The sequence below is a fragment of the Morone saxatilis genome, unplaced genomic scaffold (genome assembly GCF_004916995.1).
Source record: "Morone saxatilis isolate NCDOM2014 unplaced genomic scaffold, NCSU_SB_2.0 Contig3, whole genome shotgun sequence".
NCBI lineage: Eukaryota > Metazoa > Chordata > Actinopteri > Moronidae > Morone > Morone saxatilis.
The window spans coordinates 14,581,299-14,598,956 of NW_023339873.1; the positions used below are offsets into that span (position 1 = coordinate 14,581,299).

General features: G+C 43.3%; 1 protein-coding gene across 2 annotated transcripts in view; it reads right to left on the reverse strand.

Annotated features, from left to right (window-relative positions):
- Nucleotides 1-2,949: 2,949 nt before the first annotated feature.
- LOC118337269 (signal-induced proliferation-associated 1-like protein 1) overlaps nt 2,950-17,658 on the reverse strand; it is a 34,405-nt gene continuing 19,696 nt past the window's right edge. The window contains exons 5-22 of one of the 2 annotated variants that reach the window (XM_035674217.1): nt 17,419-17,593; nt 16,496-16,599; nt 16,018-16,175; nt 11,942-12,521; nt 10,623-10,897; nt 10,265-10,519; nt 10,038-10,181; nt 9,788-9,945; nt 9,587-9,669; nt 9,045-9,463; nt 7,801-8,025; nt 7,053-7,215; nt 6,273-6,474; nt 5,875-6,024; nt 5,545-5,662; nt 5,178-5,256; nt 4,905-5,017; nt 2,950-3,171 (exon numbers count right to left, since the gene is read on the reverse strand). In XM_035674217.1, coding sequence (XP_035530110.1) covers nt 3,165-3,171; nt 4,905-5,017; nt 5,178-5,256; nt 5,545-5,662; nt 5,875-6,024; nt 6,273-6,474; nt 7,053-7,215; nt 7,801-8,025; nt 9,045-9,463; nt 9,587-9,669; nt 9,788-9,945; nt 10,038-10,181; nt 10,265-10,519; nt 10,623-10,897; nt 11,942-12,521; nt 16,018-16,175; nt 16,496-16,599; nt 17,419-17,593 — 3,408 coding nt within the window. In that variant the 3' untranslated portion in view covers nt 2,950-3,164. Of the gene's footprint in view, nt 5,018-5,177; nt 5,257-5,544; nt 5,663-5,874; nt 6,025-6,272; nt 6,475-7,052; nt 7,216-7,800; nt 8,026-9,044; nt 9,464-9,586; nt 9,670-9,787; nt 9,946-10,037; nt 10,182-10,264; nt 10,520-10,622; nt 10,898-11,941; nt 12,522-16,017; nt 16,176-16,495; nt 16,600-17,418; nt 17,594-17,658 lie in introns of both variants that reach the window. The other variant, XM_035674216.1, reaches the window with a different exon arrangement.

Consider the following 17,658-nt stretch of genomic DNA (forward strand, 5'->3'; position numbering starts at 1 on the left):
AGAGAGAGAGGCAGGGAGATGCTGTGCAAAATATAGAGGGCAGATCAGTTTGGAAAAGGGGGAGGGATGAAGGAATTACAGAGAATATAAAGAGGAAAATAGAAGGAGGAAAAAGACAGAGAGAGAGGGTGAATGTTTGCACGAGGCAGTGTTTATGTATGTGTGTGTGAGAGCGAGAGAGAGAGAGAGAGCAGTGGATGCACAGTGAAGAGGAAAGGAGGACAGAGAGATGCACACTGCAGCAGCAGCGCCCACCGATGCTGAAAATGAGAAACATTTCATTAGGAAGATATTGAAATGCTAATATAAAAACAAGTTACTGAGCGCACACAGTTGCAAGGCTATAAATATATATTCCAGACTCTTTGAGCTTTTCAATTTCGATTCAAAGCTTATGTGTGAGAGGCTGCTCATTGCTTGTTTCCTTAAGAAGGCTATGATCCAAAGTTAGACATATTTCCACAACTTACATTTGTATTTCCGAAGCTTTTATCTCCTCGCATTAATTTCCATATTTAGTGCTTGAGGATGGCAAACATGCACTCTGTTTCTGTCTCCAGCTACTCCACTCTTGCATGTCTATGTTCTTCTCTTTCCCTCTCTCTTCAAGGAAACTCTGGAATCATTGAAGCTTAAATGGCAACCCGAACGAATGAACCTTTTTTCCTGCCATAAATGAGATCCCAAAAGCCCCCAAGGAAGACACTCCAGAAATACATGGCATGGCCAATTTGTGAATGCATGCATGGAGAGTGAACACACACAGACACACAGCCGCACACTTACAGATGTTTGTGTTGACAGAACCGGTTCACCAGTTATCAAAGAACGATCTTGCTTGCTTTTCTTCATTGTGTGTTCTTCCCTATTTCAGTTGTTTCAGAGGTCCTGGCTCTGTGAAGCCTCCTCTTTAATGTCCTTGAAAATATTTGAGGTGCTTCAACTATTCCTCACACACAGAAAAGACCTTGAATGAACATTCCATCAAGCGAAACAAATGAAAAGCCCAATTCTTATAATTAAAAGTTCAGTATGTTTAAGATAGTTCTTCCGGCGAAAGCAGATGAAGTCAGAAAATTTAAACAACTCAAAACTGCTGTTCTTATTGAATGTAACCGAGGGAAACCAAGGTCACACACCTACGTGAGTGGCGCACCCATTAGAGTGTGAAACTGTTCGTCGGCCCACGGTGCTTACCCCACACATTCCTCTAATACTTTTCAGCAGGAAAAGAGCAGGACTGTATATTATATCTCCCCCATCCCCCACATTAGAAGAGCTCTGCTATCACAATACAAATCTGTACATCTACCATACAGAATTATGACATAACCACCCATCCCCCTGATTACATCAAACACACGACCCACACTGCAGTGACCTGCAATCAGCATATCTTCCTGTCCCATGAGCAGCTCTGGCATTAAGGAGTGCCATCATTAATAAGGTGACAGGCAGACAGACAGGCAGACAGACAGGGACTTCTCTAATCTGCTTTAAGGGGGCCGGCCCTGCTATAATCTGTATTAATAGTAAATTATTGAACAGGCTGTCAGTCACACCAGTGCCAGAGAGCAACAGTACTGTCCACACACATGACACCACAGAGATCCTGTCTGCATGTAAAGTGATTAAAGGGGAGTGTTTATTAGCTGAACAAATGCATACAGTGGGGCTGCATCTGGACAACATGGAGATACAGTGGAAACAGTCATTTACTGAAAGAAATTATTTGAAGGATAGGTATAGGTATATATATTTTGAATCCATCTTCCAACAATATTCACATGCCCATATGTATTTTGAAATGAAATAGCAGGATAACTCTGCTTGACCTGAATGGAATGGAACCTTAATTAGTATTATTGGTAACATGTGTTTACCCTACTATTGCATGTCAAATTGTTCCTTCTCTCATATACTGGCAGTGTAGAAATCCCTTCCTGATGCATTGTCAGTGCCAGTGGGATGGGGGACAGTTCTGTTCAGCCAAAGCTAATAATACAAGCAATACCTCTGCTCAACTTTGTGTTTAACTAGCAAAGGTTTGCATGCTAACAAGGCTAAACTGAGATGGTAAACCTGGTAAATATGAAATACTTCCTTAACTCTAGAATTGGGGAACATAGGATCCTTTGCCATGTTCCCATTATGTGCAATATAAGTCTGGGGAACATAGGGCCGACCCCCATTGCTGTAGACAGGCACTTGTCACAGTACTATCTGTCCACTGCAGCTCTCTAAGGAACCACTGTGGAAACAGGAGAGGGAATTTTGTACTAAAATGAGTCACATTTTTGGTGAGACCCACTCAATTTGAAGCCTCATTAGCTTCAACATAACAAATGCCTTTTTGTACAGAACTTGGACTGTAGATATGCTCCCCGTCTCTTCAGTTAGAATCACATTAGAAAGCTATCTCTTCATGGCCAGTATGGTCAGGAGGAGCAATCCAAGCTGCCAAGACCATCATACATGTGGCCATGTGAGTACTATTTTAAGACAGAGTGAAAGAAATGTGAGCTTCTCCTTTAATATAATTTTGACCCAATATCCAAAAACAACATTGCAGTATAACTCTGAAAGACATCACACTCATTTCTCGGATCCATAATGGTCCACGTCTTCACCCTGGCGTCTCTCAGGTTATACTCATCCATCAATCTGTCTGATCTAGGCTCGTCTCTGTCAGGGCGACTGCCTTGTGTAATCATGCCTAAGTGGAAAAACAGCAGCTCTCTGTTAATCACAATACAACAGCAGGCAACCACCTCCTACCAGGCCACTGACAGATATCCATTTACTCTTATAGCCACCTCAGATAGCACTTAAATGACTTTTCTAGCTAAAACATAAAGAGGAAAAAGTATTTCTGATGCTGATATTAATGGTGTGTCTAAATCATATTGTGTCTGCCACAAATGCCAAAGACCACTCTGTGAGACAAAGTGTAATTCAACAAAATATCTTTAATAGATATAAACATTTTTACACATCACAGCTCAATGGAAACAGAATCACATGCTGTCACACATGTTAAGAATGAAGGTGCAGGGGCGTTCTGCTGTGCTAGGGGCCTGGGACTCATTCGTCTGACTCCGGCTCATGGTCTTTGTCCTGTCTTATCCCCTGTTTACTTTTCATATCGGTCCTTTCACTCTCCACTATATCCTAGCCAATAAAGCAGAAATATATCAAAAAATAATCTTAGAAAATAAGAATGAAGGTGCAAATTCAGATGAATATCAAATTCTCCTTATATACAGTTGCACAGTGTCTGAGTACAAAAGGAGGCTTAAATAGGGACTTTATCTGGTCATCTATAGACCAAATTCAGGTCGGGCTTACAAGCAGATTTACATGCTACAACACTCTGTAGCTGGAATTTCAGGATTCACACAATATCTTACGATGTAATCATATACTGAACAGTACCGATTTAATCTATTGAGAGAAATACGGATCAGATTGAGCCCCTTTTAGCATGCTATGGATGGAGGAGGAGGAGGTCAGGTCCATGTAGCATTTTACATGTTGTCAACACTAGGTGACACGGTCAATCAATCCACTGCAGCAGGCAAGGCTGGAAATAAACCGTAAAGACTTTCAATAAAAATAAAAATAAGGAGAATTAGTATTTTGGATTAAAAATTTGTTTTCTCCTGTTGAAAACTTTGTTTAGATTTAAAGGACATATACTCTCTGATATAGGAGACTGACCATAATAATTACATGCAGACCTCTAACTGCATATGGCTGTTTTTCTTGGCCATCATCTTTGTCATAAATACTCTTTACATATCGTATCCAGGACTGAGGTGAGAAAATAAATGTTAGCATCATATATTTACAATAATCTGAATAAGTGACACCGAACTGTCAATCTCTATCTTTATGGCACCCATTTTGTTCTGTGTTCTGTTTTTTTTTAATATATATATATATATATATATTCTTTTCATTAGCTTGTGACCAGTAGTCCTATACAAGTTTTACTTGCTTTTAACCCTCTAGTACTTAAACATAATACACTTGTACAATCTTATTACGTAGGCAGTACAGAGAGGCAGTTGACCTTACAGTGTTTACAGTTATGTGCTATGCAAAGGGTCTGTCTGTCTGTGTCTACCTACCCACACTGCTACTGAAAAAGCAAAGTGTCTTATGGGGAATGACATCTCCCATCATCTCATATAGCTTCTTTTCTTTTGGTTAGTAATAAAAAATAATCAGCGCTGTTATCACTGAATTGGTGAGTTTGAAGAACGTGTAAGCAGCAACTAATTAACAACACACTGTCACCTAACTCTTAGAAAGAGTGGACCTCTATCAGAGGAATATAGGACTGCTTTCACCAACTCTTTCATCGGTTGAACCCATTTTAAATTGTGTTGGAGCTTTTTAATTGGAAATCTGTTCACTTGTAATTAGCTTAGCTGGGGAACTAAATGGGGACAGTAACTTTAAATCCCTTTAGGTTAGTTTCAACATCTTGCCGTCTGTGACATGCAGGGATAACAACAATCCATTAAATTGGACACAAAGCATCATATTTGTGAAATTCAAAGGAAGGGAGTGCATGCTGATCAAAACTGACACACAGTCGCACCACTGCTCTTTGTCTTCTATTCCCCTGTTCTTTCCCAAAAATAATGTAGTCTCTCATGGTGATTATACCACAGATTCACAAGGCTGCGGAAGGATGACATGTAAGTCCATGTTGGCACTGGTTTGTAAAAGCCAGAGAGAAACAGTTCATGTCGTCAGTTTTCAGAAGTAATTCTGTTGTAAGTTCAGAACTGAACAACCGAGTTTCAGGTCAGTTTGAGTAGTGGTCAAACTCCTAAAGTAGAGCAGTCGGCGGCTGTGTGCATCAGTTCATATCGATGGTGTTAAAGACCCACTCTGTGAACTTCTTGAGCTTGGCTGAGGCGCTGTAGGACTCCTCCAGGAGACGCTGGTTGTCTTCTCGCAAGCTCTGGATCTGAGCCTGCAGTGATGCCTTGGCATCTTTCTCCTGGTGGTGACAAAGACTTTTGTGAGCAATCTGCTGTTAGATCTTGACATTAAAACAATATATCACATATTGTCAGTCTAAATTTATGTTTTTTTTAATTTTATGTTGAAATAATTTTTTTTCCAGGAGGAGCACTCCCTCTTACTCAACAATAACTCACCTTCTTTAAGTCCTCCTGTAGCACCTTCACCATTGACTCCAGCTGGCTGACCTTACCCATCAGGCAGGCTGGAGTCTCTCTATGAAAACAGACAACCAGGAAATTAGTTGGTAGAAACACTGAGAATTCAGAGTAAGCAGTGGTTAAAGCAGGTTGGCTTTTTCATATACTGTGGAATAGAGGTTTACAAACACTTTGCTGATTTTACTGTCTAGCCTGCAGTCAACCAGAGCAGAGGACTAATTAATTCTATCAGCTGCAGTAGTGTTTGACTGGAGTGAAATCTGCAGGGTCATCCCTGGCATAGTGCTGGACACCAGTGGATAAAGCAAACATTGGTCCCAGGCCATGACCTAAGGCCTCTTACCCAGGCGATGGCTGTCTCAGCGGGGCAGCCTGAGGCTCAGCCTGCTGGGGGGTGGTGGCTGCTGTGCTCTCAGCCATGGAGCTCTCCTCTTGGGCTGCTAGAAAGACCAGCCTCTGCTCTGAATAAAAAAACAGTGAAAAGACTCATTGTTTGACCTGGAGAGAGAACAAATACAGAATAACAGTGCCCTCTTCTGGTGAGAGTAAAGATTACAGTTGGGTTTTTTCTGCCTAATCGTCCACTGAAGAATAATATTTAATAAAGTTAAAGTAATTAACCTTCGCTTCCAACAATGTTGAGGAGAAAAATTAAAATTGAACATGTGCCTACCCTCAAAGGCCTTGGCAGCGTCTACCAGGTGAGCCCAGTCCAGTGGGCCATCTGCCCCAGTGTCAGGCAGGGGCATGAGGACGGGGTCCTGCAGCTGCTGTCTCTTCCTCTCCTGCTCCAGCTCTGAGCTCTCTGGGGCTGACAGGTCTCCTGGGAACGGGACACAGCAAAGTAAAACACTGAACAGCATGTGTATCTGTTCTCCAGTGACGGAAAAATACAAACATTGTGCAACCAATTTCAAGCCCTTTTTCCTTTTCTGTTGATCACAAACATCTTTATCTGAAGACTTACTACGTACTGCAAATCACATTACTTTTCTAGCTACAAACAAAGGTCCACAATACGTATCACATTCCAACCTCCTCTGTGATTAGCTATAAAAACTGAAGATTTACCCAGGGATTTGTGTGATGCTCGCCGGTTTGGTCCATGGCGAGTGGTGGGTGAGCGTGGCATGGTGGAGCAACTGAACAGAAGGTCGGTAGGCGTGTCACGCTGTCCACTGGAGGATGGCTCCCTCTGCCCGCCATAAATGCTCTCATCTGACAGGGTTCTCTGGAGGGAGCGACGAGTGGGTGGTGGACCTGGAAACAATGGCTTTGGATAGGGACAGAAACAAGTGACACAGGTAAGACAAAGTGAGACATATTGCAAATGGTATTTAATTGGAAGAATCACTTTCAAATAAACACAAAGTTAGTGTATAGGCTGCTTTGCTAAAGCTTGCATTTGTGCTACTACCACTGAGAGTTTCAACCATTTATCCATTACGTTTAGCTATTTTACTTTTTAATTATTAGTTTTAACTCTCAACTGTTTATCCATTACTCTTAGCTATTTCAACTGTTTATTCATTACTTTTAGCTCACTATTTCAATTGTTTATTCATTTCTTTTAGCTCTCTAATTCTGCTCGCTTGCTACCTAGTGACTGGGCAGCTAATTGCAAATATAAAATCAGCATCACACCAATTGTGTCTTTAACACATGAATTTAAAATAAAATCTTAATTTCTATTTGTTAGTTCAGTTTAGTTGGGTTAATTAGTTAAGCTTTACACATAACCCCTGGAGACTGCAGAAGTATCTCTTGGGATAGAAGGACACCTGGTCAAAAAACACTGTACTATGTTTCTAGCATCAGTATAGACAATTAGGCCACAGCCTATCTCAGTACCTTCTCTTCACTTGTAGTAGGTGGAGGGCTGTCAAGTGTGATGAGCTTCTTCAAATCTTCTTCCAGGCTGGACTTGGCAGTGTGCCGCTGGGGAGACTGGGAGCCCCGGAGATTAGCTCTGAGCTGTGGCTGACCACCGAGCAGACCATCACTCTGGTGCCTTCTGGAGGTAAAGGTAAGGTTCAACTCCACATCCAAATAACACACATTATATAGAAAACCAGGAAGCAAAGCATGTCTGTTACTGAAGGTCATCAATTCAAATCCTGGATGAGAATCAGGGAACGATAAGGAGCTGCGGCTACTCTCTTAAAATGTGACATCAACATGCCCTTGACATGACACTTAATTGCTTCAACAGGAAAAGCTGTGGTTTGTCGAACAGCTGTACAGTGTGAAACCAGAAGTTATCATCAACCACAAATTGTGCAATCACCCTTTGGGCCAAATAATGTGCTTTGCTTTGAATGAAAAAGGGCAATTATGTTTAGTCACCCTTTTGTGGGAACCAAAAGATTTTGTCTCAAACGCAGCAACACCACACGGTGGCAGTGTTGGCCAAATTAACATAAGCCTTGATATTAGGTGAGCAAGTCAGTGGCTCCTTTCCCCAGTCTCTCAAAGATCAACACCACAGACAGCAGGACGCATTTCTGCACCGAATGCTCATTTTCACAACACGCAGCACTGCAGGGAGACACGGTTTTAAACATTCACAGATGTTTAGTGTAAACTATTCCTATCTTACTTGCGAGTGCTGCCAAAGTCCACAGAGTTGACAGTTCCCCCAGGTTTCCTCCAGCCAATCAGGTACTTCGAGGTCGCTCCTTGACGGGGGTAGAAACTCTTGCTCCCTGGGGACTGACAGTTCTGGGACGTGGGTGAGGTGGCCTCAGCAGCTGCCTCGTCTTGTGGTGACACAGGGCTGCAGCCCTGGCCCATCGGACTCCCTGAGTGGCCAGAACTGAGAGTGCTGGAAAAAGAGGGGAGGGAGGTGAGACTTATGGGTAAAAGGAGGCATCACAGACTTACGTATTAATGTATTATATATATATATATATATATATATATATATTATATTACATTATACATATACAATATACAAGCACCAAGAGAAATTAAGTGGCTGCAAAAGTGGCAGGTACAGGAGTACTAATTTGTAGGTTTCTATTTTATTTTTAACTTTGTTCAATTGGCAAATGACTGATGAATGATGGGTATTGTTATTGTGACTGAAAATGAACTTGCCCCCAGGATAGCAACTTTTGTTCCAGATTTCTAGCAGTGCATTAAGACTGTTCACATATTTTAAACACAAAATAACACGTCCCTCACTAATCTCTTTCGTCCTGCGCGATGGGACAACTGATGATTCTATAATAAAAAATAGGACCACGTGTCCTTGCACCCATTTCTTCAAATAAATTCCCACGGCAGTTTACATAAAAAAGCTCGAATTTCAAACAGCAAGTTCTGGGTCGTATGCTAGCCACATTGCTGCAAATAGCTATAAAACAAAGCTGCCAATTGTAACGTCAGAGGAACTGGTTATTTCGCTGAGTGGAAGAGAGGGAGGAAAGCCTTGGTGATCAAGAGAAGTGGGATTTAACAGGAGTGGACAGTGCATGAGCTCCACAGTCTGCATTTCTACGCAAGCTTCAAGCACTTCCTTTCTATCATGGGACCGGGAGCGGAGATACATACAAATGCAACACACCACACACACACACACCACACCACACACCCCACACACACACAACACACACACAACACACACACACATCACACCAACACACACACACACACACAAACACACACACACACAGTTATTTCAGGTCTTCCCCTCTCCCTTTGTTAATGCCAAAGTGCAGAGCTTTGGACTTTTCCATCTAGGATGGTACAAGATATATTGGGACTACAATGAATCACTGTCTGTTTAATGAAACACTGATGCAGTGGCAAACAGCTGACTGGAACAGAACAGCAGCACACCTGGAGTGGGAGGCGGCATCACTCAGGTTGTAGGAGCCATTATCAGGAACTAGGGGAAAGGCAGATGGACTCTTCGCTGGGATTTCGCTGCCTCCAATGGCGACCAGAGAGTCTGATGTCGGAGGTGGAGTGTCTGTGGCCCTCTGGCTGCCTCCCGGGTCTTCTTGCCATGAGATTTTGTCTTTGGCCCTGAAGGCCCCAGTGGAGGAAGCTGTGCTGCTTTGCGTGGCAGTGAAGGAGGTGGCATCAATGCCGCTGTCAGTGGAGGCGCCCTGAAGATAGCCGTTGAGCTCAAGATCACTCCGCACTCCTGAACGTGAGCCCACTTCGTACCACTTCTCATCGCTGTGGGCGGAGCTGGAGGCGTTGCTCGAGAGTGTGTTGCTGCTTGACTGGCTGGATGAATACGGAGCGTCCGGCTATTCAGAGATGAGGAATCAAATTAGCATTTTCACCAAGTTTTTATCCACATGATGGTAACATTCTATCAAATAGGAGCGAGGAAATTACATACAGCGTGATGCTTGTTGATTCCAGCTCACCTTAGTGCTTTTGTTGGGAGACATGTGGCTGCTCTGCTCTGACTGCTGGAGGCGAGGAATCACAGCCTTGGAAACCACCGTGTCTGTAGGAAGCAAAGACATATGGGTAATGAGGTCTGCAGACAAGTGATAGCACAGGATTAGTTAAGTTTTAATCAATGCTATTGCTAATATGAGACCAGAGTTATGAGTTTGTCTTACCTGCACTAGTTTTGTCCCCCAGTCTGCTGGCCACCTCCCCCTCCCCAGTTCGGGACCATCCAACACCAGTGCTAGAGCACGCTTTGACCCCATTGACTCCCTCACCTGCCGCATGCCGCACAGATGACACAGGGGACTGGCAGTTGTTGTTATTAAACCTAGAGGGGAGATAAGGAAGGTCACGTATCTTGCCAGGTAGTGCAGAAAGGCAATTTAGCATATTTAACCCATAGCTAAGGGCAGAACTTACCCATCAGGCATAGACTTCTGCCTCCAGTGGTTGGAGCTCATGGTGTCTGTGTAGGAGTGGCTGGAGGGGGAGTTTGTGTTGTGCAGTGTGCGACCCATCACGATGGAACAGGCAAGAGCGTAGTTGTCGTTCCCTGGGGAATATCTGTGACGATGCAAAAGTATGTCAGTAAAACTGTAGACTGCTGTCTGACGGCTGTGTGTTCAGCATTATATTTATTTTGTGACCTTTTGGGGTTGAGTGGTCGCCCGTCGCTGGACACACTTCGGGGAATAGCAGCAGAGTTGCGGTCACTGAAGTCTGAAGGAGGAGCCTTGATCAGCGTTCCCCCTGTGCCAGCAGCGCGTGTTTGAGGGCTGGAAGAGGTGCGTGGCCACTTGTTGTTGTTGGTGGGGCGGAAGGGGAACTTTAACTCGTAGGGCATGCCCTCCTTGTGGTTCTTGTAATCCACTAGCGGCATGTGGTAGATTTCTGAGCAGCCTCTGTTGGAACATGAAGCGTTCACACTCAGAATAGATTACAGACAGCCACAGACAACTGCATTCTGTTTCTCTTGCATCTATGGATCATCTATATCCACTGTACCTGCGTGGTGTGGAGTCCTCATGAGGGGGAATGATGACCACCTTGACAGTCACAGAGGTTCTGAGGAGGTCGATCATCTGCTCGTGAGACAGTGAGGCCACTGAGACCTTGCAAATCTCCACCAATCGGCTGCCCTGCCTGAGCCCAGCCTGCCAAGCATAACCATAGGGCTCCACCTCAGCGACAATGCCCTCAAAGTTGACGTGAAAGCCCAGCTGGCCCAGGGCATTACGGCGCAGGGTCATCTCTGTGGTCTGACTACCCTTGGTCAACAGCTACAGAACAGACAGAGTGAGGGAGAGGAGGTGCAGAAGGATGAATTAGAGAGAGAGTAGAAAAAATGCATAATGTGCATCAGGTAAATTAATATACTGTCTTACATATTTTAAAATGCAAGCCTCACCCAAGCTGAGGCACATATTTCAGTCACATTAGATGAATACTAAGCACTTTAATTCAAATTATTCTCTCCCATAATAACTGACTGCCTTTCAACACCCTGTCTAGCTCTTCTTCTACCTGTGGGAAGTTAATTGAGAAGTAAACAGTAGTTAGTACAGCCCGGGAGCAAATCACAGAAGGAGCGGAGTTCCAATTAGCTACAGTTTGGAGGCATGTCATGATGCCCAAAAGACAGGCCATGAAAAAAGGGGGAAAAAAACACATTCCTGCTTTATAAAGAAGGGCATGTGTCAGTACTGGTAGCAGACAACAGTAAATCTAAACTTTGTTTACCACCAACTAGAACTGCAGTGTCAGAGTGATCCATAGTCCAATCAAAAAAAGGCACTGACTTACCTACACTACGTTGAAACCCTGAGTAATGATATCATATCACCAAATTACTATGTATTATCCTTAGCATGACTTATAATCATAGAGTCAACACAACAGCTGTGGCTTTTTGGTGACTGTATAATTTGAGGCTACACCCTTATGTTGCTATAATAACATCAACAATACTTAGTTCTTACTTTTTTCATACTACTGATGTCAAGGAAGTGGAGAAAATGACATATAATACACCCCCTTTACACGGGACTGGAAGTCACTGATAAAAGTAAAATAATTCTCTAAGCACTTTTTGATTTAATAATGTAGGTTCTTTGTTATCTGTATTGACTAGGTTTTCCAGATATATGACTATAATGTAATGATAAAAGTAATATCCATTGAGATAGTCAGACATGACTGTGGTGTTCATCACAAGTGGTTTGTCAGAGATGGGGTGTTTGGCTCAGTGTAACCTCTGATAGCTACGGCAGATGGTGTGTGATAATGAGAGGTACCGTCATAGACAGTAGTGGAGTTCTACTGACCTCCAGTCTTTTGACAACCTCTCCAAAGTCTTCTGTGTTGTTATTGATGGAGCGCAGTGATACACTCTCACCACGCTCATAGTAGATCTTCATGGAGGCGGGGCTCCCCGTTGACCAACCAATCACATCACGCGTGGCGCAGTTAAAAACCACTGTTTTGGCCTCTTGATCCAACAGGATGATGAAGTCATTTGAAATGGCCAACAGGCATTCGCGTTCAGCACCGGCTACCTGATCTTCAGCATGAACCTGCCAGGTCACGGCCCCCAGGCTCCGAAGCTCCGCCCCACTGTATGGACGCACCTTCTCCCGCCGTTTGTGTGCCAGAGAGATGAAGGGGAACTTCCCAGTGGGTTCCACTGGAGTACTGGTCACATGACGCTCTGCCAAGTCCCGCAGATACTCCTGCCGTGTGCGTGTTGCCATGGCGCCAAACTTATCTGACTTGTGGGCTGCGTTCTCGGCGTTGATGACTTTGCCCAACAGGAAGTCCCTGAAGACAGTGGACTTGGGGAAGGTCACGCCTTTAGGGATTGGTGGGCCAAATGAGGGAACGTCCTGGGAACGGGTGACAGCCACACTGCAGAAAGGAAAAAAGAGGGAGTATGTAAATAAATAAACATTACAATCCATATCTGTAAACAACTTCTATTAGGGTTTTAAGAAAATATTGTATTGCGATATTTAGTGTTGTGATATTTCATCGATTTTCGAAAATGCTTGTGTTTAAACCTCCAACTACTAGATAGCAGTGTTGTAAACATAAACTGAGGACTATGATGTTGGATGTTACTGGGACTGTGATAAATACTAATTCAGATAATCAAATTTTATGCATATGGTTTTCTGACAGTTTTCCTAAAATTTGATTAAAAAAAAAAAAAATCACAATATAATAGTATCACAATATATCACAGTATATTGAATTGTAACTCCTGTATCGTGATACTTATTGTATCGCCATATTCTTGCTAGTAAATAGCCCTAGTTTTTATAAGTATCCATGGAAAGACTAGTGAAAAACAGTCAGGAGTGAAGTCTTAACCTTTGGTGCCTCAGTAAATAGCCCTAGTTTTTATAGGCCTGCAGCAAAAGTACGGTTTGGTTACACTGCAAGGACAAACAGCATATGAGGTTGTCAAAAAGCATAGTGGAGACATCTTTACATAGTTTTCCCTAAGGTGTTGTTGCTTTTGACCTGTTTCACTTGTGAGTATAAAGGAGGGCGTTAGAATTCCTACGGGCAAGGCTCTCCTCTTGTTACCCTCTACTGCTCCTATTCCGTTTGCACACAATGGCTGTCCTTGAGTTGGATTACTATAAATTAGTGAACAGGTGCAGGTACTGCTGCCTCATACCTGTTGTTCATAAGAAAATGGGATCAGCGTGGAACACATTAAGCAAAGTGTGCTTTCAAACATATTGGGATTAAATTGCCATTTGGGAAGAATTGCTTGGTTTGTCAAATCAGTTGCTAGCGTGTTCATACCCACACCCTGTGTACTTTCTACTGGAAAGTATGAAGGTTACATGGAGGATATAACTGATGATGTATACAGCAGTGGCATATACATTAAAAGCCCATGAGAACGGGAAAACTGAGACGTGGTCTCGGATAAGCTGATGTGACAGTTCTGACACGTCCCCATCCAGTCCATTAAACAGATAACACAGCCATTGCCTGTAGCAGAAATGTTGCAAACCATGCCTGACTAAACGTGGCGTATAAATACTATACATCCAATCACAGTTGACAGGCCAGCTCCCAGTGCTGACACCCTGCCACTCTTTGCTACATCATGGTATGGAGAAGCATTTCTGCGGCTAGGGCTAGCAAACACAAATGGCCTATGTTTCCTAAACAAAGGTCTAGTTATGCAATCCGCCTTGCTGGCCCCGTGTGACTTTGAGACAGCGGTTGAAAGCAGCAGATTAGCACCCCGCTGGCCCCGGGCCACTTACTCCTCTAATGCTCCGGTCTGGCTCAATATGACCTGAGCATTATCCAAATCTCAGCAGCAGGCAACAACAGGCTATTAATAACTGGATGACTCAACAAATCATAACATGCTCTTTATTAATACAGATTAGAGAAGTAAGACACCACATTATTGACATGGTCTTACGCAAGATATAAAGACAGTCATATGGAATGATGACAAACAATAATCTCTCTGGGGGAAATCAAGATTCAAGCTAGTATGTGTGCATGTAGTTATTAGTGTGTAGTGTGATATGTGCGAATGTGTGAGTAGCGATCAGCTGAAATCCACAGAGCTTGGTATCCAGTAAGTGACAAAGACAAATCACAGCATCAACTACTCTGCGTGAGTACACACACCACAACCTACGAAGATCAACACAAACACCTAAAACTTACCTCCTGGTTTCACCAATAAGCAACCATGCTCTTCAAAGTATTACTGCACAATATCCCGAATCTTTGATGCAATCAATGCAAGGAAACAAAAAGATTTTCCACGTCGATGATAACTCGATTCTGTTCTGTAGTTACAATCCCACACTCAAGATATACCACTCAAATTCTTGCAGACTGTGTTCTCTTGTCCAAATGCTGAATATTTTCCAAACCATCAGGAAAAAGTATCCATGGAAAGACTAGTGAAAAACAGTCAGGAGTGAAGTCTTAACCTTTGGTGCCTCAATCCACAGCCAAAGGCTGGGTGTGTGTGTGAGTGTCTCTGGGTGGGGTAGCTAGATTGTACTCAAGGATTCTGAGTCCCGCGCCTCTCCATTTCAACCACAAGGCAAACCAGGAGAGCCAGCATTTCACCCCCTCTCTTTTCCCAGAGTATAAACAAAAAAAATGCCCTCTTTAGGCAAAAAGAAAGGTGGCCACTCGTTGAAGGGAATGGAGTAGCTGTTCGGGAGACAAAAAGAAGGGCTTGAAATAAATTAGCCCAAATTTGACAAGGGAATTTGAATCCACAGAAGGCTGGCCTGACCCGTCCGCTCCTCAGATGGACACTGTGAGCTCTGAGGGACTCTGTGAGCTCTCAACAACCCTTCCTGCTCACATGCATGTCCGGGTGAAGAGAGCACTTCATGTGCATGGCGCTAACTCCTTCAGACCATTCCAGCTCACACTGCCCAAAGGCAAAGTGGCAGGCAGGGAGAGGAGGAGGAGAAATGGGGAGGCTTGTATTATACGAGTGTGTGAAGAGTGAGCCTTTGAGTGAATTAGTGCGCATGGGAAAAAGTGCGTGCATGTGTGTGTAACTGTGCGCAAGTGAGCACGAGAAAGGAGGTAAAAAGGAGAAACGGGAGTACAATAGTGACAGGGAGCAACTATGTGTGTATAATATCTGTATATCCAGAGCACAGAGAGTGTGTGTGTGTGCGGTGGGGTAGCGATGCATAAGTTTGAACATTGCCACGGTAGTTGCAGTCACAGATCATCACGAGGCCAAGAATCAGCCAGCGGAGGAGGAGAGGAGATCTCCCATCAGTTTGACAGCTACTGCAGGGCCAATCTATTCTATTTGACCATAATCAAACAAATGTATGCTTATGTAGACATGCAGAACCCAAGAACACACACGATCCAGCAAGAAGGGACAGTCACACAACAGGCTTTTATGTTTGACCCATGCCTTCCAGTCAATGCTTTTGTCTTAATGCTACTGTAGCTACCTGCGTAAAAAAACACCGCTGGTAGCACTGAAAGTAGCGTGGAGCTTTTAAGGGTCCCATAAAAGGGTCCAGTTCTGCACTGAGATGGGAAGTTAACATTGCTACTGGGTTTGGTCAGTCTGGCCCACTTAAAATTGTAATGAGTCTCCTTAGTCTCCACACACAGTCATATATATTCATAGCTGGTGGGCTAACCTTAACCTCAGTGTCAGTCGCTGTTCCATACTCATAATTCTCTGAAACCTGTACTTATCCAGGAAGAGAGTTTTGTTCAGGACACATGCCACACACACACACACACACCAACAGTTATTTTCTAACATGTGTCGAAGAGAAAAAACATTTGTTTCCATTGTGATCGGTGGAGTTTAGCTATTATTCTGCCATTCTGTTATCTCTGCTGTTTAAATACAATGACCCACCTGTAGCATGTGTTGTCGGAGCACGGATTGTGCACTCGTACGATGATGAAGACATGTTGAAAATGAGAGCGAATGGCCTTGGGGGTGAAGGGGTGAGCACCGGGCTCCTGGAACACGATGGTCACTATGTCGTTCCCTATGTGGCGCTTCCTCAGCAACTAGTCATTGGAAAACAACAAAGTCTTAAATTGGAGAAGTATGTGACTATCTGAAAGCAAAGTCATACCAAGCATACGGTGCATTCCAGTTAAAGACAAAACAATAACAAAACATCGCACTTGGAGACAATAAAAGTTGCTTTAGAAAGTTGGATGGGAATCAAATCTGATACCTGATACATGTCATATCATGCATTCCCTTAAACACTACACCCTTCATTTAAAGTTTTCTTCGGTACATCTGTTTCCAAAAAAAGGAGTTTTCCATTTCTTAAACACAGCTAATAGTATACCACCAAAGATGTGCTCTCCATTTTTACCTGTTGTTTGTTGTTGGGTGTGTAAGGCAGCAGAGTTGACACGTGGAACATGAGCTCATAGTCCTTGTAAGTCGTGTACAGGGAGTGGGTGCCCGTGGAATCCGCTGCAGGAAAAACAGTACAAGACCCGTTGTACAATTACTGTCATTCATCTCTCTCACATGTGTATTCTGTGTGCTCAGAGTTTTCTGTGTAAGACAGGATGCAATTTCACTGTAGCCCAAACAGCAACAATAGTGAACTGTGGATCAATGTCAGCCTGGATAAGATGACAAAACCACAGCTCAATCAACGTTTTCACTCAAGTGTCATCCTGTAAGTGGAGCCAGAACAATGGACAGTGTCTACATTTTAAATAATTCAATAAATGAAGACTTCAATGTTTCTTTGTGGATAACAGTCACAACCATAAATGATTCACCTTTTCGTTCAATTACCAAATTTTGTGTTAGTCAAGCCAGAATCCCTAAAGACTGATGCAATTACAGTACATCTATCCACTTATTAGTACTGATCCTAATGAAGGGAGACTACAAAAGAGAGATGAAAAGAAAAGTTAAGTAAAGTAAAAGTGTCACAAGGACAAAGCAGGTGGGACAATAGTAGGTCCCAAAGAATTGACCAAAAGCAAGATAAAGAACCAAAGTAAACGCTATAAAGTATAATGCAATATGAAGGAGGGGAAGCCTAAAATGCCAACCAGGACATGCACAAAAGAGTCAAGCCCTTTGGTTTATTGTTAAAATGAAAGTAAAATTAACTTAATAATACAATAGTAATACAAAGTTGGGCTAGGAATAACTACTACAGTGTTATGTGTGATCAGGCATATAATAATTTGTTACTTTAAAGATGCATTACTGGGTCACTAATGAATAAGTTCTATATGTGTAAGATCTAGCAGTGTGTTTGGGAGTTGTTACTTTTGGTGTCCAGCTGGGCTCTGTACTTGGTGAAGCCCTTGAGGCGAACCTTGTCCCCCAATAGTTGGAGGAACTCTTCCAGGGCGGGGCCAGCCGTCTCGTTGTTGTACATTTCCTCCTCAGTGCTCTGGCCCGCTCGGCAGTACATCACCCCCACCTTCACCTGAAAACTCAGCTGAGGGGGGGGGGGCAGCAAAGAAGCAGAACCAATGTTTTTTTAACGGTTCATGTTAGGAACAG